Here is a 24401-nt window from a genome sequence, read left to right on the forward strand (position 1 = left end):
ACAGGGAGAACTGCAGCCCTGTCCCTGCCATTGAGGAAGCACCATGGGGTATTGGTGCCAGTGGCTGCTCTGGAGCTGGGCACTGTGCGGGTTCTGGGTGCTGCCAGGTAAGTGCTGGGGTCTGGTCTGGGTGCTGGGTGGTCAAAAACATCTGGGTGACAGGTGAGGGATGACGCTGTGAACAACTCTCTGGCTGCCTGAACGCTCCAAGTTTGAGCCTGAGCACTCAGCTGGGATTTGCCCCCAGAATCAGACTCACAGAATCACAGAAAGTCAGGGGTTGGAAAGAACCTCAAAAGATCATCAAGTCCAACCCCACTGCCAGAGCAGGGGGTTTGAATGTCCCCAGAGAAGGAGATTCCACAAGCTGCCTGGGCAGCCTGTTCCAGAGCTCTGCCCCATCTCCACTGGTGCCACAATCTCAGTATGGTCCCCTGACCATGGCAGGGGAAGTGTCAGGGGGTTTCTGAGTCAAACGGGGACTGTCGCCCATGGGAAAGGGATCTGTCTTGCTCTCAGTATTGTCTGGGATGATGTGTGCTGGGCTGGGAACCAGTGCCGAGGGTAACGTGGATTGGAGGCACCCTTCTTCTCCATTAGAAAGGAGAGATTAGGGTGCTGGGGACCTCAGGCTGATTTTTTTTTCCCCACCCTGCCCTCACCAACCTGCTATGCTGCCAGCACAAACCAGGGAGATGGGGGAGCAGCTCCTTGCCCCCATGGCAGAGCCAGGCAGTGTCTCCTCTGCAGCTGACAGCACCAGCACCAAACTGTCTCTGGATCTGGGCGTGTGCCAAGCCTTCCCCACCACTGGATCTGCCCAGCCAGAGCACCCCTCACCAGCCAGCAGGACCATCACCATCTTGGGTAGCCAGGGCCCAGGTAAGGCTGGCAGGCTAAGACTGTGGCCAGGTCCCTGCCTGCTGGGGCCATGGCAGGTTGATCCAGCTGGGGCTGCCTCGTCTTGCCCCACAGGCACCCCAGTGCCGCAGGTGATGGCGAGACCGCAGGACCCAGCTGGGAGCAGTGGTGAGCAGGGGGGGTCTCCTGGTGTGCCAGCTCTCCTTGGGGATCCAGCAACACAGAGCAGCCCCCAGGCAGGGGCTGAGGTCTCCTCTTCAGGTTCTGCAAGCTACCCAACCAGCATCCCTCCAGCTCCCACCATTGCTGGGCATGGGCAGCTCCTGTCCTTCAAACCAAGACGTGGGGTGGCTCTTGCTACAGGCAGTGGCAGTGCTGGGTCAGCCAAAACCACATTGCCCCCAGCTCCAGGCATCGTCAATCTGATGGGGACAAGCAAGCCACCATCAAACAGCAGCACTGCTCCCAAGCAGGCTGTGAAAGTGTCTGGAGTGGCTCAGAGCAGCAGCCCTGGAGAGATGATCCTGGGAACAACTGTCCCTGTGCAAGAGCGGACCACAGCCAAGACACCCATGGGTGCTGCTGATGCACTGAGAGGTGTCCCCCCAGAACTAGGTAGAGGTCTGTCCCTGACAGTGGCACGTGTCCCAGCCACTCAGCCAGTGTTGGACTCAGAAGCATCTCCCTCAGTCTCTGTCAAACTGACTGGTGCTAATGAGTTGGTGCAGCTAGGCAACACTGTCACTACAGAGGGAATGCCAAGCACAGGACAGGGACATCAACCCCCAGCATCAGCAAGAGCTTTCTAGAGCCACATGCAACTGCCAGGCTCCCATCCCAGGAGGTCACACCAGGGCTGGACAAGGCCACTTCGCCTCCAGAGAGTGCAACCGTCATCTCTGAGGACTTGGACAACACCATGAAGCCAGCAGCAGCCCCAGCTAGCCCTGCTACTGGCATCTCCAGGGGTCCCCCCTACGCAGCCACAGAGGGGGTCAGGATGGCAGCCCCACCATCTGCAGACACCACAAATGCATCCCTGGCAAAGGTCACATTTTCTTCTTCCACCATTGGCATCAGTGAAGCTACAGAGCCAGGGACAAGTGCCTTATCCAACACAGACCACAGTACCTCCCAGGACCCCCCTGTGTCCTCCCTTCAGCCACCTCCATCACAGCTCTTTGGTGGTGCTAAACCAGGCACAGGAGCGCCACTTCTCCCCAGCCACAGCACAAACGCCTGCACTGCTGGAGATGAGCTCCCTCCTGTCACCCAGCCCCAGGCCCCTGCATTACCTCTGGCCACACCAGCTACGGTGATGGATGCCACTGCTGCAGAACGTGTCCCCACTACATTGTTCCAAGCTCTGGGAAGCACCAGTTCTGAGTTGGTGGCTGCCAGGAGAGAGCCCAGTGCCAGAGCCACGGCAGACACCACTTCCCTGGAGACCAAGGCCACTCAAGTGGGACTCCCTGTGGGGCTGTCCCCCTACACAGTTCATGATGGCCCTGGTGGCCCTTCTTCAGGAACCTCTGTGCATTCCATGGGGTCTTCACTCTCCCAAATCTCCTCAGCAGACCCTGGAGCCACAAATGACAGAAGCAGCTGCCAGCCGATTCACTCCAGTCAGACACAGCGTGACCATGTCCTTGTCCCCCATGGGTGCTAGTGGAGCAAAGCCAGATGGTGCCCCTCAAGCTGATGCTGCACCAACATCTTCCCTTGGCAAATATGGCACTGGGACCAGGCCAGCCACCCATCGATCCTCCCTCATTAGCAACACTCCGGTTAGTGAAGCAGGCATGGGAACAGTATCACTGGCCAATGGCAATGCCACCACAATGCTGAGGGACACGAGAATCACCCCAGCTGTGCCTAAAGCATCTGATGGCCACAGCCAACCTGGTCCTATTGATGGCTCAGCACCCCCAGGCACTGGTGTCACCCCTGGACCTGCATCAGCTCCATCACTCCAGGCTGGGCCCCAACATGGAGCAGCTCCGGGGGCAGAGAGATGGTCACCCAGGCCTGCACTAGGCATTGGCACAGCTGTGCCTGGCACCCCTGAGGCAGCCAGAGCAGTCACTGCCCCTGTGGTATCACGAGCAGGTGTCCCCCCTTTCTTGGAAGGCCAACCCTTTCCACAGATGGCTACAGTGATGTCCGCCTCCAGCACTCCTCCAGAGACAGCAGCAAGCATATCCCCAATGTCCTTGGCTACTCAACCACCAGTGATAAGTGCTTCAGGTGATCCCTGTCCTGATGGCACCACCTCAGGGCAAGTGGTGGAGAAGGCATCCCCAGAGGTGTGCAAAAAGGAGGACCCAGGTGCCACTGCAGCTCCTGTTCTGGGGACTGGTGCAGCAGGAGCAGCTCCTAGGCACATGATAGTCACTACTGGGACATCAACAGAACCTCCCACCCAAGGTACTCCACAGACCAGGCCCCTGGTGGATCTGCTTACCCTGGCTCCCAGGGGCTGTCACTCAGCTCCATCAGCAGCATCTGACTCCAGCCCAGCACCAGCCATGTCCAGCCTCCTCCCAAAAACTGCCAGCAAGACACCCCCACCAATGACAGCACTGCTGCCCAAAAACACAGCTATGGAGGGAGACACAGACAGGTCCCCACCAGCAGAAGATGGTAGCACCACTGAGACAGCTGTCCCTGGGACTTCCTACCCCTATGGCTGGAGTGGCTGAACCAAGCACCAGTGATGCTCCCATATCTGTTCTGGGCAGAAAAAGCCCTGCAGCAGCAGTGGTGGTGGGCACTGTGTCACCCACAGCTTCAGAGATTGTTACAGCACCTTCTCCCAGCCTCAGTCAGAGAAGCACTAAGCCAGATGTCAGCATGTCCCCTCCTGTCTTTGGAAACACCGATCTGGCAATGATGGCATCCTCCATCATTCCCAGCATCACTGTCACTGGTACAGCAGCAGGAGCAGGTGATGCTAGTCTTAACAGGGTCACAAAATCTGTTTTTGCTGTCCTCAGCAGTGCCTCTGTGCCACGCAGCCCTAGTGCCATGCAGCCCTAGTGCCACGCTAAGGCCATCTCCTGAGGCCACCAATAGCATCCATGACCCAGCCCTGGGGTCCCTCAACCCAGTCACTGAAGACAAGCCCACAGCCAGGATCTCCTCACTGGTTGTTGGCCATATGTGGGAGATCACAGCCATGTCATTGTCAAGTCCCAGGGGTACCACCACCTAGAAGGACATCACCACCCCTGAGAGCAGCACTGAGGGTGCAGTACCCACAGGCAGCACCATCAGCAGCCACGTGTCTGTCTCAAATACCACTGGCACTAGCCCAGCCACCGTGCCAGCCACCAATGTCTCCACCAGCAACACCACCCTATCAGCCATTTCAGCCATCAGGGAGACCTTCACAGTGAGTGAGGCCACCACAGCTGTGCCATCTGCCATGACAAAGGCCACCAGCAGTGCCCTGTTCTCTGCTGTCACACACAACACAGCAGGTGGAGATCAGCACCCTGTCCTAACCCCAGCAACTCCTACTCCCACCATGGAGATAACTGCCAGGTCCTGGCATGTCCTTGGTCCCAGCCCTGCTGCTGTGGTGCCTGGCTCCCCTCAGCCCAGCCTGCACAGCCCAGCAGAGGAGCCAGTGACAGACCCTTCAGCTGCCCCTGGTGCTGCAGAGGGGAAAGAAAATGGACGGGTCCCCTCAGAGCCAGCAACAGGGGACACTTCTCCCACAACTGTCACTAGCCATGCCCTGGGACAAGCAGAGATCACATCGCCTCCCAGCACCACAACCTTCCTGGGGCCATCTGCCAGGGGGGAGAACAGAGTTGTCATCACAGGCAGCACCTTGACCATCTCTCTGGGCAGCACCATGGACACTGATGCAGGCAGCACAGTAACTGCTGCACCCACAGCCCCAGTGGGCCCAGCCAAGGAAGTGGAAGGTGCCCCAGGCACCATGCCACCAGGGAGTCCAGCAGCCACCACCAGCCCTGCCACTGCCCCAGCTACTGCCTTTGGGACACAGAGGAGACTGGTACCAGCACCAGGAACATCCTCCCACAAAACTGCTGGCCACAGAAATCCATCTCCTGAGCCCCAGCCCACCCTTGGGCTCCTGAGTAAGTAGATTTTCTTTTTCCCAAAGCAAAGATCTGGAAGAGGTTGTCAGCCAGCCCAGCACCATGATAGCTGAAGTTAAATCCTCAGTTGAGTTGTCTGTGTTGCATGTTGGGCTGCCAGATTGGTGGGGAAAGGTAAAAAAGCCCAGCTAAGAGCATCTTATTCCAAGTTAAAAACTGGTTTAAAAACTCATTAAAAAATGAGTGTAGAATCCATCAGAGTGCTGGTCCAGACAGTGAGTTTTCTATGGCTGTAAGAAAGATGGAACAGATGTCAATGTTTTTTCTCCTTTTTAATTAATTTCTCTCCCATGTCAGTGCCAGCAGCCATGCTCTACCCTTTTGGAACAGAGGGAGGAGACCAAGAGTGCATCCAGAGGACAGTGGATTTTAACTCCCCTCTGTTCAAGCCAGAGATTGGGTTCCCCTTTGGGAAGTCACTGAGGGATGCTCTTTATGTGAGTTTCTTCCTCACTGAGCATGTGAGGGATGTTCAACCTCTTTGGTAGAAAAAACCCAACAGAAATTGAGCAGAAACCAAATTTTATCTGAACATTAATTTTTTCTGCAATTTAAAATGACAGGTCCTTGCTTGCCCAGGGAGGCTAAAAGCCACATGGGCTGGGCAGGAGCTGCCTGCGGTGTTGGCAATTAACAAGTTATTTTTGGTTAGTTTACAGATAACGGACAGATCATTTTCCCACCCACGGATAATTATGTTCCCTCCAATCCCAACCCACCTCCCCAGGGCTTCAGTGGCTGGGAGGGTTTGCCAATGGTGGCTGCCTTTTGGGAAGACGCAGATTTCTCCCAGGGTGTTGGCACCACCTGGTACCAGGTCAGGTTCACCAAAGATGTTCTCCTGGGAGAGGTGAGCTTCTGGCTCACCCATTAAACCCTTTCTCCTGCCAACCAACAGGAGTACTCCACCCTCAGCTCTACCCAAAACCCTCTTGTCCGTGATGTGGAAGCGAAGATTGAGAAATATCTGAAAACCCCCTACATAGCAAAATGGACCTTGAAGGTGACATGGGAGAAGGTTCCAGCATATCCATCCTGGCAGGATGACACTCGGGTGAGCACTAGGGCACCCAGGTGATGGAGGAGACTGGCACTGGTCCTTTGTCACAAGCTGATTATCTCCTGTGTTTTGGGCCTCACTGGTTCTGTCTGCACTGTGGGGAGGGCAGGGTAGGTTTTGGGGGTGCTAAGGGTGTGCCTTGGTTTTCTCCAGACAAACACCTACCAGGTGGTCCTCACCACTGACAGGGACCACTCCTTTGCCCTGCTGCTTTACCAGGATGGTGGGATGAGGTGGAACTACACAGAGCTGGCTGCAGGCAACGTGCTGATTGGCTTCTCCAGGTGTTGTGCATATGTGGGGCTGCATTTTGAGACAGCAGGAATTTTGCCCAGCACTATGTCAGGGCTGTTGGAGGAGAGCCCAGGTCCCATGCCTGGAGCAACCTTGTTCTGTTTAAACCCTCTGTCCTGCAAATCACAGCAGTTCTCACCCTAACTCCCCTATGGAGGAGGCAGCTTGCATTGGAATGGTGACCCCAAACCTCCTCTCTCCACACAGTGGTGATGGCTTTGCCCAGAATAATCAACTGACTCAAAAGCCACGAGCTGCCAAGTACCGACCGGACCAGCACAGCAGCACTGGCACTGGTACAGCACCAGGGAGGCCTCAGGGTGGTTGGGGATAAAGGGAGCCATGTTCTCCACTCCAGGAACATGTCCCCAGTATCTGTATGGCACTGAGGAGCCCTTGGGGTAGGTGAGGATGGTGCGAGCTATGTTCTTCACCAAGAGGTGGAGGGCACAAAGAACAAAGTACAGGTGTCCCATGTCCTGCTGGGGCTTGCCACGGCCACACTGGCTCTAGAGGGAGCCTGCAGACCTCATCTGAGGTCAGCTGCTGGGGATGGTTGTCCCTTGGGATCCCCCTTGGCACAAGGTGAGATCCCAGCCAAGATGTGCTGTTCTGTGGTTCCCTAGATGTGTGTGGGCTGTGGATATACAGGCTGGACACTGGGTCCCGGGTGAACTACAGGCTGCAGTGCCTGGAGTGGCTGGACACAGAACCAGCACCAGCTACCTGGAACAACGAGCTGCCACCATGCCCCTGCTCCCAGCCACAGGCAGAGCTGGACCTCCGCTACTGCCGGAGCAGAGGTGCTGAGCATGGGCCCCTGCATGGGGTGGTGGGACAGTAGATTGTCCCCTACCACTCAGGGAGCATCCGTGATCCCCCTCCACCATTTTAGGGCCAGCAGACCCCTCCATGAGGATGCTGCGCACTGCATCCCCCAGCCCATCCAGAGCTGGGGTGTGGTGTCTGTACCGGGAGGGGACCTTGCTCGAAGATTGGCAGGAGAGAGTGTGGAGCCTGCCCACCCGCTATGGGGCTGGTAAGTGGGCACCAGAGTTCCCTCACCCTAAAACACCCCATCACTGAGCACTCTGCCACCCTCCAGCACCCAGCTGCTTTCCCCACAGACGAGGAGCTGGAGGCATTCGACTGGTACTGCCGGCGTGTGGAGAAGCCTCTCTTCTGTGCCAGGTTTGCTGAGAAGAGGCCCAAGGTAGGCTGCAAGGGATACCTGCCACCCATCCCTGGTGAGTCCTCAGGGCTCTATCTTCTCCATGCCAGTGTCCTGAGTGGGTGGCATGGCTGTACAGGGGCCCCATGCAATAGCCACATTTTGCAGCATTTTGGTGGGGGGCTGATGAGCCCAGAGCAGCACTCAGGGCTGCTCTCCTCTGTGCAGTGACACAGACATTTGCTTTTCTTCCACTCCTCAAAATGGGTCCATCTCCTTTGGACACCAGCCAACAGGGCAGGAGGCAACAGGGCAGGGCTGGACATGGAGCCACAGGGTTTGGAACAGAAAGGGCATTTTCCCCCAAACCCAAAGCCAGTCCTGACACTGGGTACATATGAGGCTTATGGCACCTTCCAACAACACTGACCATGTGTCTCATTTCTTCATTATGCTCCTCCAAATGGGCAACCTGGGGCACAGTGAGGCTCAGCTGCTTTGCTACACCCCAGCAGCTCCACCATCAGCCCTGTCCTTTCCCTGCAGGACAGACAGTGACGGCTTCACCTTCACAGTGGTGTCTGAGTTCTCCTATGACAGCCGTGGCACCGTCATCCGGTTCCTGAATGAGGAACTGCTGGGAGCCATCATCAGAGCCTTCAACAGGTGGCGGAGGTGAAGGGAGGTGGACACACACATCCTCTTCCAGCCCTTGTATGAGGGCAATGTTACTGACCTGGTGAAGTGTGAGTTGCTCCTGGCACTGGGCTGGGCAGCCCAGTAGGAGCAGTCCATCCCCTGTCACCCTGTGTGCCCTGAGGTTTGGGTAACACCCGTGGGGGAGGCAGAGGGGCAGTAATCCCCACCCCAGGCATGGACCCAGCTCGGGGAGAGCTGGGAAGCATCACAGGGTAATGCTGCCACTTGGTTCAACCAGTGCTGTCCCTCCACAGTGACAGTGGCTGAGCTGAAGAGCTATTTCCCCTGCAGTCTGTATGGCTACAAAGGGTACCAGCTCTACTACATGGGAACCATCGGCTTTGTCTGCATCTCCCCTTGCAAGATGGGCTACTGCCAGCATGGCAGCAGGTGTCAGCACCTGCCCCAGGGGCCCACATGCAGGTAGAAGCAGTGCCATGGATGGACAAGACCACCAGGTATGGCCATGTCTCCCCATGGCATCACCTCTCCTCTCTCCTTCCCTCCCCATCTGCAGCTGCCTGCCCTTCTCTATCTTCTCCCCCACTGGTACCCAGTGTGAGCAGCTGTACATCAGCCTCACTGCCTTCCTCAGCATCCTGCTGGGAGCCTTGGCTCTGCTCTGCCTCCTGCTCACCACTGCCTGCCTGGCCTCACACCTTCACTGTGGGCACTGCCACCAGGGGTGAGCTGTGGGCTGGAGCCACACAAGGGTGGTTGCTGCAGATACAGCAGGGAATGGAGACTGGGAGTCAGGAAGAGCTTTTTCAGCCCCCCAAAAAAGGTGGAAAAATCATCTCCAGAAGATCCACCACTTGTGGGACCCATCTGGCCAGGGCAGAAGGAGCAGGTCAGACCTCCAAGCCAGCCCCACCAGCAGCCCTAACCTGCCACCAGCCCAGCCCCAGCTCCTGTGGGATCACAGAGGAGCCAGACACTGCTTCCAGCTCTGCTGCCTGCTCTTGGAGCCAGATTTCACCCCAGTCCTCTTGGGAGAGGATTTCACCTTCCCCTGAAGAGTGGCAAAGGCAACCAGAATAGTCCCTGAGTGTGTCTGCACCAGGGTGTGCTCTGGTGCAATGGAACTGGACCCAGCAGAGCGACCAACAGCAGGGTCAGGTGGGGCAGTGCACCCAGTATAGCCCATTAGGAACAACATAGAATAAAACAAAGATGATGAGTAAGTTGCTGCTGAGTAAGTACCTCACAGTGTTCATGTGCCAGTCCTGCTTCCTTGTCACTGAGCTCTCACAGAATCACAGAATTGTCACAGCTAGGAAACACCTCTAAGATCAGCTCTCAAGGCCCTGCTTTCTGCTCGTTCTGACCCCAAGGCCAAAGAGAAGATGGATATATGCTTGTTTGTGGTTTTTTTTTATCACTCCATCCCCTCATTTCCCCTGTAAAGCTGCAAGCCTCCCCCACCGTCCTTTCCAGGCCCCACTCACAGAAGCTCAGATCCCCACAGACAACCCACAGGCCTTCACCCCTGCTGGGGGGGAGATGCTACACCCAAGGAGAGTGTGTCAGAGCCTGCCAGACCCCAGCTCCAACCTCTCTGCCCCAGAACTCTGCTCAGCTGCATTCTGGGCACTCACATCCCCAGCCCCAGCTGGGAGGGCAGCAGCATCCTGCAATGCCACCATCCCCACCACCGCCTCCCATCCCAGTTCAGCAGAGGACATGGCTGGCACAAGATTAGTGATGCTCATACCCCTTGGAGGTTTTATTGAACGAACAAGATTTTACAAGGCTCATTGTTTTGTTTTGTTTTGTTTTGTTTTGTTTTTAAGAAAGGCAGATGCTCTTTTGTGCACAAAAAAATTATTTTTGTCCTAGCTTTTCTGATTTTGGGGTTGAATTTTGCCCTTACACACCCAACAAAGGCATCAGGCACACTCTATCTTGAGAATCCTGGGCACAAGGCTTGAGGATTGCCCAGGGAGGGACATCTAGGGACAAGACAGGACCAGCTCACAGGGTGATCCTGATGCATTGTGGCACACGGGGGCTTGGCCGCAGTTGACCCTCACAAGGTGCAAAAGCCTGTTCCCTAGGTGCCAGGGGGCCATCCTCATTCTGCACTGAGCGAGGCACAGCAGGAGGCAGAGGACAGGAGGTGGTGGACACCGTGGGGCATACCTGCCCATCTGCCCACCAGCAAGAAGGTGCCCACAGGCACCCACTCAGCAGCAGCTGTGGAAGGGCAACTAAAGCAACTGACTTCTTGGTACAAATCTGGGCTAGAAACATGTGAGCTGCCCTGCAAGATGGGCAGGGGTGATGGGTGCTGGGGGGAGCAACGACACACAGCAGCTGAGCAGGAGCAAAGGACTCAGAGGATCAGCCATGGCCTGGACAGCGCTGTAGATGTGCAACATCCCAGTTACTCATCCTCTCCATCTGTAAAGAAGATGAAACAAGGATTGCCTGACCACCTCCTCTCCAGGGTCCTGGGGCAACCTGGGAGCCCTGGCAGAATTTCCAGGTAGAGGGAAAGGGCCAGCGGAGAGGAGCCCTCCAAAGCTGCTCACCTCTCTGCTCCTCCAAGTCACTATCTACCTCCTCTGAGGAACCTGCTGGGGGTTGCAAGAAAGCCCATCAGTTCACACCTATAACTGCATTAGCTACTCCCCTCCTTCCATTCCCATGCTGCTCTCAACCCCCGGATTATGGCAGTGGTTACATGCAAAGGAGATGCTCCCACAACCCCGCACAGCTCAGGGCAGAGAACATTCCACAAACGAGCACTCCAGAAGCCTCCCCTTGTCTGCCCAGGGATCCTGCAGTCTCAACCATGGGATGGCTGGGGTGTTCCTCTTCCAGCCTTGAGCACCAGAACAGCATCACCTGGGCTGCAAACCCACCTGTGCTGGGTGATTGGTATCCATCACAGCCAATCTTGGGTCTCTTCTTGTTGTAGCGGGTGCAGAGGTGGGCACTGCCTGCCTGGTTACAGCACCAGTCGTACAACTTCAGCTCCTGGTCTGGAGGCAAAAATTAGAGTTAGGGGAGAAACAGAGGGAGACTAGCTGGTTCCGGGAAGGCAGAGTGCTAGCCTCAGCTTTTGGCAGGTCCGCTCTCTTTCAGAGGGCAACAGCATGGCAGGAAATATAGTGACACAGAGATTCAAACTAATTACAGGCTACAGCAATGTGTAGGCTGTCCATGCTTACCACGGTATGGGGATGCCTGCCTGGAGGACCTCCAGTACCTCTCCTGCCTCCCCTCGATGAGCTGGCTCTGGCTGTCGTACAGGCAGCGGACTCCAGCGCCGTGCTGGTTGGGAGAGGAGGAGTGCAGCATGGAAATACGGGCAGTCCACCAGCCTGCAACAGGACAGCACTGAACCACAGCACAGCTCTTCCCGGTCAGCATTCCTGACCCAGGGCAAGTAGCATGGCCAGGGCTGGCTCCTTGCTGTTCATCTCTCCCACCACACCATCCCTGGTGCTACAAGTGGTTTGGAAAGACTGGTGGAGACTACTCAAGTGGTCCCCCAAGATGGGAGCATCATGCTGGGAGAGGGTCCATCCCCCCTGTCCCCATGAAGCTTAGACCAGGTCTGTCCAGCCTAACAAGACAAGGACAGCTCAGCCCTCAGTCCTCCCCATTTTCTCTGTCTCTGCAGGGAAGAGCAGCCCACCTCCCGTTTTTCTTGTGGTCTCCTGCCCACCCATCCAGGAGGGACCCCAGCCACACTTGCAGGGAAGATGGGGACAGACAGGTTGGAGACAAGGAGGGTGGGGAAGCTGTGTGTCCACTTGCCTCTGCGGCTGCTCTTGAAGCGTGGGTCCTGCTGCCCTTGCTGCAAGGAGCAGGGGCAGGCAGGCAGATCTTGGCTCCACATCTGTGGCTCTTGCTGCTGCCCGGTCCATGCCAGGCACTTCATCCGGTAGTTAACACCCACACGGCTCTCCAGCTTGTAAATCCACAGCCCACGGAGGTCTGGGCAGGGAGAGAAAACATGAGCTGTCACCTCCAGCCAAGGGGAGCACAAGGGGGCAATTTTGGCTCAAGGCGAAAACTTAGACAGATGTTGAAAACTAAGCCCACATTGACCCCCAGCCATTGGACCCCCATGCTTAACAGTTACCCAGCAGCAGGGAAAAAGTGAGAGGGGCTCTTGCCAAAGAAGAAAACCTTGGGACAGAACCATTGCAACAAGAAGTGTCCATGAACACATCAAAAATTCTTAAGCCTCAGGGTATAGCACGTACCCAAAGGAAGACTTTTATGTCTTTGAGCGGTAAGTCTGGCCTCAATGAACTCAGTGAGAGCCTTGTCATGGTGGCAGGCTGGATTTCATCTCCTGGGAATACCCCTCTCTCCATGCAGCCCTTCCCTGACCCCCAGGGGGCTACTTGAACCCTCCCTGGCTTTGCAGCACTACCTGAGTTGTAGCCCCTGAACTGGTCAGGGCGATATTTCTCTGCTGGAGGTCTTCGAGTCAGGTCATCGTTGCGGTAAGAACCATCCCCACTGCATGCAGAGGAAAAGGAGGAAATCAGGGGTTGCTCTTTCCAGGTAGGGTTATCCCAGCCCCAGCCTCAGTCTGCCCTTCAGCCACCCTGGTCCTGCAGCTCCTGCTGCATCATGAGTCAACCTGTGGATATCTCAAGACTCCTGCAAGCAGCTTCTACAGTTTCCAGCATCTTGCAGGGTGGTTTGGAGCAGACACTTAGGAGCAGTTGTGAACAGGCAAGTGGACAGACAGACAGACACACACACACATGCCAGTGCCGCCCGTGCTTCCCGTCCCAGCCACCTTTTCCTTACCCAGCTGCAGCACAGGAGCAGACCTCGGGGACAGTGTGCAGGGGCAAGATGTAATGTGAGGAGGCAGGAAGCAACTGCTCCAGCCAAGCAGCGGAAATCCTTTCCCTTGACTTGTGCAAAGTTCAACAAACATCCCCTATCCTCTACTCCTTCCACCCAAACCACCAGGATGCCACAGGCCCAGCACCCTGAAGGGATGAGTGGATCTTACAGCAAGCATAGCCCAGCAAAACCCAGCATGCTGCAGCATGCTCCAGCTACTAACGAGGAAAATTTGGTTGTGAGACCCCCATATGTCTGTCTGTATGGGCCTGTAGACCCCAGATAGGCTGCCCTTGTCCCTGCAGGGCACTTCATGGGACATGGGGAGGAGGATTAAATGACCCAGACTTGGGAGTGGGATGGAGCCCAGTGATCAGAGGCAGGGGCAGGGTGCTGAGTGTGCTGAGTCTGCTGTACCTGGTGTAGCCGATAAGCACGTTGGTGGCAGCCAGCCTGGTGTAATCCCATCCCATGCCTCCCTCCTGGTACAGCATAAGGACATAGGACCTGAAGCCATCAGTGGTCAGGACAGCCTGGTATGTGTTTGTCTAAGGAGAAGTGTTGCAGACAGGTAAGAAACCAAACAAAGCTACTGGGTTTAAAATTAGGGATGTGGGTCACTGCTCACTGGGGAACAGCAGGGCTGAGGACCTGATGTGCAAGGCAAATGCAGCCTGGGCTGGTTCAGTTTTTGCATGCCAAATGTGATGTTTTCACTTTGATGCTGCTCCATGAGAAGCCTCAAAGTCACCCAGTTTTGTGCTACTGAAGAAATCTTTCTGGTGCACAATAAAATCACAGTACATCAAAGAGGACAATTCAGAGCAGGGAGAGTTCAACTCAAGATATCCCCTCACAGAAAATGAAAACCACCAAAACATGGTCACAGTCCAATTCTTTTGGCCGGAAACTTGAAGTTTCACTTTTTTTCACAAAACTGTTTCTCATTTTCAGGCACACAGAAGGTGATTGCACATCACCTTGGTGGGTTTTTTGACACTTCATCTAGTCTTTGAGCTCCATCAGCCCCTTACCCTCCGGGTGTCAGTCCGTGCAGTGTAGGCAGGTGCCTTCTCCCAGGTGATCTTCAGGGTCCAGGCTGCAGAGTAGGAGGACCTCAGGTACCGACGAATCTTCGCTTCCACATCCCGGACAAATGGAGGTTTGGCTGTGTCAAGGGTGAGGAACTCCTGTGGGTTGGGTACAGCCACATCTGCATTAACTACCAGTAGGGCAAAGATGGGTCTAGACTGGGGTCGTGCTCAGAGCACTGCAACTGGGGGTCAGGATGAGATTTGGCCCAGAAAAGGGAAATGCTGCTCAGAGGCTCTGTCAGTTACATATCTCAAGAGAGATTCTATCACAGACTAGGTGATAAGTTTATCACAAAAAGGTGTTTCATGCAACCATGTACTCGGATAACTTCACCCACCTGGAAATAGGTGGTGCCGACACCTCTGGAGAAGTCGGCATTGTCCCAAAACACAGCAATCATGGGAACCTCTTCATGGCCATTGAATCCTCGGGAAGGAGGGTTGGGGTATGTGAAGACATTGTTGTCCGAGGATGGGAAAATTATTTGTCCATTGTCTGTAAACTGAGCAGAGGGATCCTTCCATCAGGTGAGGTCAGATCTGGCAGGACCTCCAGCATGGGGTGGCAGCCCTACCATCTCCAAGCCAAATTTGAGCAACTCCCAAAGAAGGTCACCACCCACCACTGCCTAAGTGGCCACAAAGCCACCTCCTGCTGCAAACATATCCCAGCAGCACTCCAATGGATCCACCCACACAAGGGTTCTATCCCAGGAACCTGGCCCCTGGTTCCTCCCCTGGGCTTCAGGAGGCAGCTGCTTTCCCAGCAGCAAGTCAAGCCAAGGCAGACTCACGTAGAGAGAGTCACGCAGGGTTTTCCCAAATGGGAATCCAGTCTCAGGCTTGAAAAGTGGAGAGCTGAAATCCACCCTCCTTTCCACATACTCCTGGTCATTTTCTCTCGCTCCGTAACTGTAGAGGGGCACAGCTGGAACTGGAAAAAAAACAAAACCAAAACCAATAAAACCCCAGATCACACTTAAAGCAAAGCCTTTGGTGTGTACCAAAACCTCAAAGGTCTGGAATGATTTTGCTTCCAAAGGGACACAGCCTCAGCAGCAGGATGATAGGAGGACATTGTCAACAAGCCACCTGGGACACCCTGCATGTCACTTCCCCTTGCAGGACTTTGCTCCCACCCCTTTCACTGCCTTACTGTACATAGCTGTTCCAAAACTGCCATGCTGACCTTTGTGGTCGCTGGCTCCTCACTGGTTCCATTTGGCCACCACAATGAAGGACCTCCATTTGGAGGGGAAAATCATTGTACAGGACTGGGGTAAGGAAATGGCAAGGAATTAAACACCGACAGCCCTTTCTAGAGGTGTTTACAGCCTCCAACTCCACATCTATGTCTGTTAAATAAAACAACGCATTTAGGGAGGATGAGTTTTCCAGCTGATGGGATCAGCGGAAGACAGGCTCAGCCTGCACACAGGTCTCCCATGGTGCATCTCCCCCAGGGGTCCTGGCCTCAAATAGCCCTCTGAGTCTCTGGATACTGAATGTCCCCCAGCATGGTCTGTCAGGAGGCCAGATGTGCTCCTCCAGCCCAGGCTGCCCCATGAGCATCACGTACCTGCAGGGCCAGGCAGTAGGGTGTAGTGAAATGAGGCAATCAGGTGTTGCTAATTATGAGGTGGGAGGCGTGAGCTTGTGTTAAGCCCACCTGTGCCCAATTACGGCTTAGCCCAGCTGCGCATGAGCAGGACTGGGGGGGTCAATAAAAGGTGAGCTTCTGAATGCATGCTTGGCTCACTCTTGAGCAGCCAGAGGAGGAGGTTAGCTGAATCTGGAGCAGAAGCACTGAACAAGGCTGGCCAAGTTTAAAGGCAGTAAGATCGGACCATTGTTTGTGCACCTTGTCAAGAACACCTCTTTGACTTTGAAGTGCCATGCCCTGAGAAAGGTTTGTCTGCTACAGTAGGGTTGGGGCAGCCGCTGGCCCTCCTGGTGGAGCTGGAAACACAGGGGATGATGCATGGGAGGTGACAGTGGCTGCTCCTGGCCTGGGGAGCCCCTCCCTGCCTCTGGAGAGGGAGTCTGGCAGGGCTGGGTGGGCAGTGGTTGAGTTGCAAGACGCAGCTGGAAGCACAGTGGCTCCCCCCTGGCCTGGAATGGCTGTGGGGAGCCTTGACCCATCAGCAGTAGGGGCTCTGTTGGCCATGCTGGTGGCCAGCTCACCCCCCCAGGAATGGCTGCGGGGCAGCAGGTGGTGAGCCATTAGTAGGTTCTTGCCCTGCGGTCTTAGATGCAGGGCTACCAGCAGCTATCCCAGTGGGAGGAAGGTCAGGGAGCCCTGGGCTCTGCCCCAGTGGGGAGTGAGCAGGGGTCTCCACACCTGCCCCAGCTCCAGTGATGCTGGAAAGGAGCCAAGCCACATCCCCTTGACCTGACATCGCCATGGGGAGCAAGGCACTATTCCCCAGGCAGGGGGCTGTCAGCATCTCTGGAGGGGCTTCCAGGGCTTCCTGGGTGGTGGGGTGGCAGGAGCAGGGCAGACCCCCCCAGAGCAGCAGCCCCTAGCTCTCCCTGTCCCTCCCCGCAGAGGACCCCACTGTTGACTCACGTCCCAAAAGTGGAGCAGAAAGCCCAGGGATGGCAGATGTCCCTTCTGCAGTGTTTTCTCTCTGTGGAGCAGAAGGCAGTGCCAGGGCAGCGGTGGGGGATGCAGGGGCACGGGGGGATGCTTCTTCCAAAGTTGACGCCATCCCTGAATCCTCCTCATCTTCAAGAGACCACGTCTGAACAACTCCAGCCTCTCCTGCCAGCCCACCCTGTGCCCCTGGCACCAGGGGTCTGCCCCCACTCTGGGTGCCAGGGGTAGAGTTGGTGTCTCCACTGGGTGCCAGTCCTGAGCTCAGCTCATGCTCAGGAGGAAGTAGAGGAGCAGCCATCGAGGTGGCTGTGCCACTGGAGACACCACTGCCACCTGGAGCCACTGGGACCAGGGGCTGTGTTCCTTTGGGGGAGGAAGGGACAGATGGGGCCAGTGATCCTGATGCAATCTGTACAATGGGTCCTGTTCCCTCTCCCAGTTTGGCAACAGGGGAAGGTCCTCCATTCACCAAGGCTCCTTCAGGCAGCTCCACCACATTGACTTGGTTCAGTTTTGCACCAGAAAGTCCAAGGTCAGCACCACTCTGGATGCCAGAGGTGGACGCAGGGAATTCCTTAGGGCCAGCAGCCTCCAAGCCTGTGCTCAAGCCACTGCCAGTCCCACCAGCTCCTGGAAGGCTTGCTCCATTGACAGTCTCACCAGCCATCCCAAGCAATGAAGATCCTTCCAGAGATGTGGAAGAAGATGCAGACTGCAACATGGCTCCAGCAGGGGCTCCTGAACGAAGAGGTTCCCCTCCAGCAGGGACCTGGGACTGCTCCAGAGACCCTCCATTACCAGCCACTTCACCTGCCCCTTTTTCTACAGCAGGAGGGACCCCAAGCCCAGCACCCAGGAAAGGCTGTGGAGCTCCAGTAGCACTGCCTGCTCCTCCAAGGGCACTTGGGCTGGCTGAATCTGAAACAGAGGGTGCTGCGACCAGATCACTGGGAGAGGCAAGACCAGACAAGGAACCTGCACCAGACAGTTGATCCATCCCAGCTGCCATCCCGCTGCCAGCAGCAGAGCCCAGGGATGGCTCAAACCCTGTCTCACTGCCTCCTTCTCCCGGTGCCTGCTCTGTTGTGCCAGCTCCATATCCTTCAGCTGCTGGCAGCTCCAGGCTTGTTCCAAGCTGTGGCCCAAGGGCAGGTGATGGAGGTCCTACCAGTCCAGAAGATGTTGAGCTGGAGGCATCCCATTCTGAAGTCAAGCCAGTGCCTGGTCCATCAGCTCCAGGGAGACCTGCTCCCTGGGCAGCACCAGCTGCTGTTCCCTGTGGCTGTGAGCCCTCAAGGGATGGAGACACAGCTGCTCCCTGGGCAGCACCGACATCAGCTGCAGAGCCTGAGGGTGGGTAAGCAGCCCCAGGGGTGATGAGGGATTCACCAGGAAGGTTCCCTGGTCCTTCAGCCCCCAAGAGGTCAGACTCCAGCCCAGCACTGCCAGTAGGTGCAGAATCAGGTGGGGATATTTGTCCCAGTGCTGGGGCTGCTCCTGCTTCATCCCCAAGAGGTGGTAGAGGGGACAGTTCTGCATTTGTCACCTCCCCTGTTTCTCCAGATGGCAGTTCTCCAGTGTTGGCAGAATCCTTCTGAGTGCTGAAGCCTGAAGGACCTGTCTCTACGTAGGGAGTTTCTACCTCTGTGTTTTCTGATGGTACTGCATCCCCTGTGCTATCAGTCTCCTGTGCTGGAGCAAGGACTGGGACAGTTTCACTGTCCAGAGGGGACACAGAGAGGCTGTCAAGGCCAGGGCCTGTGGCTGGCATGGGTCCTTCTTCATAACCTCTTGAAACAGAAGGTTCTGCAACAAGATCACTGGGAGAGGCAGGACCAGACAAGGAACCTGCACCAGATAGTTGATCCATCCCAGCTGCCATCCTGCTGCCAGCAGCAGAGCCCAGGGATGGCTCAAACCCTGTCTCACTGCCTCCTTCTCCCGGTGCCTGCTCTGTTGTGCCAGCTCCAAGGCCCTCTTCTCTTGACAGACCCAGGCTTGTTCCAAGCTGTGGCCCAAGGGCAGGTGATGGAGGTCCTACCAGTCCAGAAGATGTTGAGCTGGAGGCATCCCATTCTGAAGTCAAGCCAGTGCCTGGTCCATCAGCTCCAGGGAGACCTGCTCCCTGGGCAGCACCAGCTGCTGTTCCCTGTGGCTGTGAGCTCTCAAGGGATGGAGACACAGCTGCTCCCTGGGCAGCACCGAGGTCAGGGCTCACTGGTGGCTCTGCCGCAGACACGGGGCTGGCTGCAGACCCTGGGGGTGAGTAAGGAGCCCCAAGAGTGATGGGAGATTCACCAGGAAGGTTCCCTGATCCTTCAGCCCCCAAGAGGTCAGACTCCAGCCCAGCACTGCCAGTAGGTGCAGAATCGGGTGGAGACATTTGTCCCAGTGCTGGGGCTGCTCCTGCTTCATCCCCAAGAGGTGGTAGAGGGGACAGTTCTGCATTTGTCACCTCCCCTGTTTCTCCAGATGGCAGCTCTCCAGTGCTGGCAGAATCCTTCTGAGTGTTGAAGCCTGAAGGATCCACATCACTATGGGTATCTTCAGAGGGACTGCTATCCCTAGGACTTTCTGCCTGTGCCATGTCCCCTGCACCTTCACCCTCTTGAGCCGAGACCCCAGCAGTGGGCCATGACAGTCCATCAGGTATGGAAGATGTTGGGTTGAGGGCACCCAAAGCTGAATTCAAGCCATCACCAGGTTCATCAGCTCCCTGAGAAGCACCAGTTTCTGTCCCCCATGACTGGGATGCTCCAAGGGATGGAGACAAGGGTGCTTCTTGTGCAGTACCAAAGCCAGGGCTCACTGGCATCTCTGCCCCATTGTCAGCTGCAGGCAGGGTGCTGGTCCCAGCCCCCAGAGGTGGGTAAGCAGCCCCAGAAATGCTGGAGGTGTCCATGGGGGATTGCAGGTCAGCAGTAAGTGGTGGTGTCTGCTCTCCAGTGGCCGGGGCTGGGGAATCTGTGTCACTCTGCACACCAATGGCAACCCTGGGAGGTAGTAACGTGGTCATGTCCCCTGTCACTGTGGGTGCTTCAGTGTCTGCAAGCAATAGGGCTGAACCAGGAGTGTTCAATGACACAGCAGGAGCTCTCTGCCCAACCCCATCACCACTGCTGGCCGGTGTCAGTGGAGCAGTCAGGCTCAGTGTTGCCTGGCCAGGTAGGAAGGATGCCTCCCCTGGGTTTCCCACTCTTCCCAATGCTGTCACACTCTCCGGTGACGGGTGGGATGAGTCTGATGTGCTGGATGCACCGTCCACTGCATCTCCTGCATCTCCAGGCACTGAAGCTGAGGGACTTTCTTCAGCAGCTGTAGCTATTTCCCCTGCTGGCTCTGGGGTGATGCCCACAGCCCCACTAACCAACCTGCCCTCTTGACTGGAGCTCAAGGAGCTGGCACTGACTGATGAAGGGATGGTGAGGAAGGGCATAGCACTGGCAGTGGGGTCTAGATCTAGGTCTTGTGCTCCTCCTCTGGTCACTGCCTCAGAGATATACTCCACATTTGCAAAAAGAGGGGTGGCTCCCAGGGGTGCATCAGTAGTGGCCTCCATGATGTCAAGTTCTGTGTCTGGGGTGACAGCAGGGTGCTGTGCAGTGAATGTGGCAGCAGTCGTGGCTGTAGTGAGCACAGCAGAACCCCTCTCGGTATCCTGAGATGCATTAAGAGGCTTGGTCACATTTGTCATAGTTGGTATTGTAGAGCCATTGTCACTTGCTGCTGTCACCAAAGTGCCCAGCTCATCCCCAGGAGGGAAGGATGGAATCTCTGGGTTCCTTGTGAGGATGCTCTTGACCATCTCAGCATCAGCTGTCATGATATTTGTCTCAGCAGTGCCCATCACCTGGGTATAGGGCCTCTCTGTCTCTGCTGCGATGGGAATAGATGTCCCTGGGGCAAGCGGCCCCTCGGTGGTGACAGGGACAGCAGTGGCAGCCCTGAGCCCTGCAGAGAAGCACAAAGCAGAGTTACACCTGGGTGAGGTGTAATGGGTTAGTGAGTTAGTGCTGGGGGAGGCTCAGCTGCGGGTCCCTCAGCTGATCATCAGCGTGGTCCCACCCCTTCTTAAACACTACTGCCTTAACCCCACAGCCTTATGAGGCTCTGACTTAGGAGCAGAGGGGCACAGCCTGGCTTTGCCTTATGCACGGCAAGGAGCCTTTTTGCATCCCCGGTATCAGCAGCTGCCAGCTAAGACAGGGATGTGTGTGGAGCTCTGCCGCCCCAGGACAGCCTCAGCTCTCCTTGCCTGCCTGCAGGGGCAGCCTCCAGAGCAGTCGCTTCGACAGAACCCGGGGTGAAGAGCTTGTTTGGGTTTTTTTGACGGTTTTGGTGTCTGTGAGACATTTAAATACACTTTACTCCGAGCGCTTTGGCAGCCAGGACATCCAGGGTTTAGTGAAACATTCCCTGGCTGCAGACGGCTCCTGACTCCCTGCAATTACAGCAGGATTCTGGGGGCAGATCCTCCTCCTGTCCCACTTGCCCCTAGCTGGCTGCGGGCACCTGAATGTACTCCTAGGAAGAAGCCCTGGTTGCAGCTCTCCTCCTGCTCTTGAAATCCTGCCCCGCATCCAGTAGCTTTCTTGAAAGAGATGGAGACACCCTTCCTCATTCCAGGCATTATTCCCAGCACTCACTGGCACCCCTGGGAGATGTTTCACCCAGTTTTATTTTTAGGAGAGGGATGTGGGCTCTGGGCACACCAAGCTGCCACCGTTGGCTCCAGGAGGCGCCGGGTGGATCTGCTGACGCTTGGCTTTAGGTGGCTGCAATTAGGGGGGATGAAGGGCACCCTGAGGGTGAGACCCAGCAGGGGTTTGCCACAGCTCGACAGCCCGAGCCTGTTCCCCGGCCCAGTGCTCTGGTTCATCAGGTTCCCCCTGCCAGGCAGCCAGATCCCCCTGCAGCAAAGGTGCCTCCAACCTCACCACCAGCTCAGTTCATTAGCTTGTGGATAACTTGTGCCATTAATGAACATTGCCTCCTGTGCCAGACCAGTCCACGAGGGGTCCATCCTCCCCCAGCCCTCCGCTCCCCCTTCACTGCCCCCCCCCCCCCCCCGCTGCAGGATGCATCCTCCCCATGTTCCTGGGATAAAATACTTCCTTGCACCAACCCCCCTCAGCCACGGGAGCTCAGCTGCTTCCCTCCTCATCTCGGGGAAAACAAAGCGCATCAGGCAAGTCCCCCCAGGTTACTTTGGCACGCTACACCCCAGTAAATCCATGTTTTATCTTAATTCTTCCATAAAGAGCAGGAAATGCCGTCTACCCCACGCCGCCCATTCACGGGAAGCATGTGCAAGAGGGGCCCCAGCATGGAGCACCGGGGATTTGCTCTTCCTCAGGACGTGGGAGGGATGGGAGCATCCCTAGAGCCCTGCTCTGCCAGCTGGCTGCTCCTGGCTCCCTTGCTGGAGGGGTACGTGGCTGCATACAGGCTCCCACGCCAGGCTCTCACCTCTCCCATGGGACCATGCCTCCAACCAGCCCTTCAGGGTGATGCCTGCCCCAAAAAACATTTTTCTGGCTCTTTGGCTGCGATGTACTGCAAGGACTGGTCATGGGGAAAGCTTCCAATGCAGCCAGAAGGGAAAACCATGTCACCAGTGTACCTGTTGTGCCCTGCAAGAGCTCAGGTAGCAACTATGCTAGCAGAAGTATAAAGGACATACCATGCAGAATCCATATGCAACATCCCACGAAGGTAGAAAGGGTCCATCCCCTGGTCCCCATGCCTGGGGCCTTTGTGCAGGCAGAGAGCTGGGAAGCTCAAAGAGAGGTGAGAGTGGTGAGGAGCTGCTCTGTCTGTCCCTCCCTGTCTGCCTCTCCTGCAGAGCTGGAGTCCTGCAGGTGCAATCCAGCTCCTGTTCCCTCCTATTTATAGGGATGGCAGAAGGAGGCAGGTTGCAGCCACCGTCCCCTCCCGCCCCCGGTTCTCTCCTTCCAATGTTCCTGTCACCATTCTTCCTGCTGTGCCCTCCCCTTCCCTAGGGCTGGGTGTCCTGTTCATGTGGGACATGAGTTGGGAGTTACCCAAAGGCCAGCCTGCATGGATATGGTTTCCCTGAGGACCTGGGTAAAGCCCCTGCAGCTCCCAGAACCACCAGCGCCAGGTAGGGAAGCCAAGCCTGGAGCAGTGTGTGGCACTGTCAACAGTGGCACAGCATCCTCCTCATGATCCCTGCAGCACCTGCTCCCCAGGGCAGCCTTCCCCACAGACATTCCATAGGCTCTGTTCCTTACAGCAGCCTCCCCACAGACCCCATAGGACCTGTTCCCCAAGCAGAGAAGGGAGGCACAGAGCAGCAAGTGGGGAAATGCCAACTGGTGCCACCATGCCAGTGGGGACAAGCCTGGGAACCAAGACCAGCAGCTGAGACATGTCTCAGCCTGAGGCAGGACAAAACAGAAGTCCCCACATGGCTCAAGGTTTTCTCAGGAGCAGAAGCAAGTTATAAAGCAGGGAGAGGTGAGGCTGGGGGCAGGCCCTGGGGAGTCAGCCAAGCCCCTCAGTGCTCAGCTGCAACTGGGAGCACTGAGGATCCCCACACAGAGTGCCAGTGGGGTTTCACACCTGCACTTCAGGATGAGCATAGCAGTGCCAGGATGCTTGGAGGGGTTGAATGGGCTAGGGAAGCTCCACCCAGGTGGGACCAGCATCCCCAGAGGCTGGAGCAGGAAAAAGAGTAGCCCCCAGGCCCCCTCCTCTGCTATGGGCATGCCCTGGCTCACTTCACCCTGATGCCCTGAGTCACCCCTACATTTCACCTTCCTCTCTTCCCTTGGAGCAGCAATTCCTGCTCCCCCCTTGAAGCCCATCTCTCCCCCTCCATGGACAGCATTATGCAAACCCCTACCACTACATGGTTTTGTAATCAATTAAACACTTCTTAACCAGAAATGCCTCCGGGCAAGTCCTGCAAAGTGTTATTAGAGGTTTTAGGCAGTACACAGTGTCCCACCAGAGCTGTGCTCCATCAGTAGGGGCAGGGCACACTGAATGACACCCAGACCCACTGACGGGGGACGTGCCAGGGGAGGAAAAGTCACGGTCAACAAAACCCCATCCTGTAAACCCACACATTATCCCTGGAAGCAGGAACAGGGCACAGACAATAAACCAGGCAGAGCACCACTCACCTGGAACAAATGCCCACCCTCTGAAAATGCCAGCTCGGGGGCCAGACCAGGTGCACTGGGGTCCTGTACAGCCAGTGCTGCAAATCATGTTGTGACTGCCCAGCCCATGACCACGCGAGCAGCTGCCACACCTGGGCTGATGGAGGCTTAGAGGGATGCAAACCCACCATGGGAGAGCCATTCCTGCCTGTGCTGACAATGCTGTACCTCTTTGGGAAGAGGGAATATGTGACGATGCTGGAGTTGCTCCAGATGGTGTTTCAGGTGCAAAAATGTGTTAGGAACCACGGGGATTGTTGCAAATATTTTGCTTGGCATAGGGGAAAGTAACTCAGCTGAAACAAGGCCCTTCCATCCCACCTTACCCTCAGCCCACCTGCAAGCTCCTGCCCATGGTGTGCTGGAACCATCAGTGTTCAGGGACCCTCATTCCCTTGCCTCCAGTCCATGCTGCCCCCCAAAAGACCCATCTCCTTGCTGCCCCACCAGCAGTTTCATGGGGGTGACAAACCAAGTTT

The 24401-nt window shown here is 56.3% G+C and overlaps 2 protein-coding genes across 3 annotated transcripts; one reads left to right on the forward strand and one right to left on the reverse strand.

Moving 5' to 3' along the window:
* The first annotated feature begins 719 nt into the window (after window positions 1–719).
* MUC4 (mucin 4, cell surface associated) lies at window positions 720–10095 on the forward strand. The gene is given in 18 exon segments (XM_030456348.1): window positions 720–882; window positions 976–1029; window positions 1590–2523; window positions 2992–3070; window positions 3442–3899; window positions 3993–4023; window positions 4076–4973; window positions 5292–5431; window positions 5647–5811; window positions 5893–6048; window positions 6208–6338; window positions 6556–6644; window positions 6975–7214; window positions 7253–7387; window positions 7476–7641; window positions 7922–8265; window positions 8473–8641; window positions 8736–10095. Coding segments are annotated over 18 exon segments (4524 nt in total). The 3' UTR covers window positions 8908–10095.
* On the reverse strand, window positions 9926–22514 carry LOC115598736 (mucin-4-like). 2 transcript variants are annotated; one of them, XM_030455820.1, is made up of 12 exons: window positions 22416–22514; window positions 16703–20683; window positions 14928–15067; window positions 14472–14636; window positions 14074–14229; window positions 13457–13587; window positions 12612–12700; window positions 11987–12166; window positions 11395–11547; window positions 11086–11205; window positions 10753–10794; window positions 9926–10621 (listed from the first exon to the last, which is right to left on the reverse strand). In XM_030455820.1, the coding sequence occupies exons 1-12, from the start codon at window positions 22474–22476 to the stop codon at window positions 10605–10607; spliced, it is 5235 nt and encodes a 1744-aa protein (XP_030311680.1). In that variant the 5' UTR covers window positions 22477–22514; the 3' UTR covers window positions 9926–10604. The 2 variants fall into 2 exon arrangements, with proteins under 2 accessions (XP_030311680.1, XP_030311679.1); XM_030455819.1 differs by having other exon boundaries at window positions 10753–10797.
* Window positions 22515–24401: the final 1887 nt, after the last annotated feature.

The sequence above is a fragment of the Calypte anna genome, chromosome 9 (assembly GCF_003957555.1).
Source record: "Calypte anna isolate BGI_N300 chromosome 9, bCalAnn1_v1.p, whole genome shotgun sequence".
Taxonomy (NCBI): Eukaryota; Metazoa; Chordata; class Aves; order Apodiformes; family Trochilidae; genus Calypte; species Calypte anna.

Coding starts and splice junctions, on each gene's coding strand:
- LOC115598736 (XM_030455819.1), bottom strand. CDS start 22,476: ATGGGGACCAGGGGATGGACCCTTTCTACCTTCGTGGGATGTTGCATA. Junction 13,588..14,073: donor CACGGACTGACACCCGGAGG/GTAAGGGGCTGA, acceptor ACTTCTCCTTAG/ACAAACACATACCAGGCTGT. Junction 11,548..11,986: donor CTTCAAGAGCAGCCGCAGAG/GCAAGTGGACAC, acceptor GTCCTGTTGCAG/GCTGGTGGACTGCCCGTATT.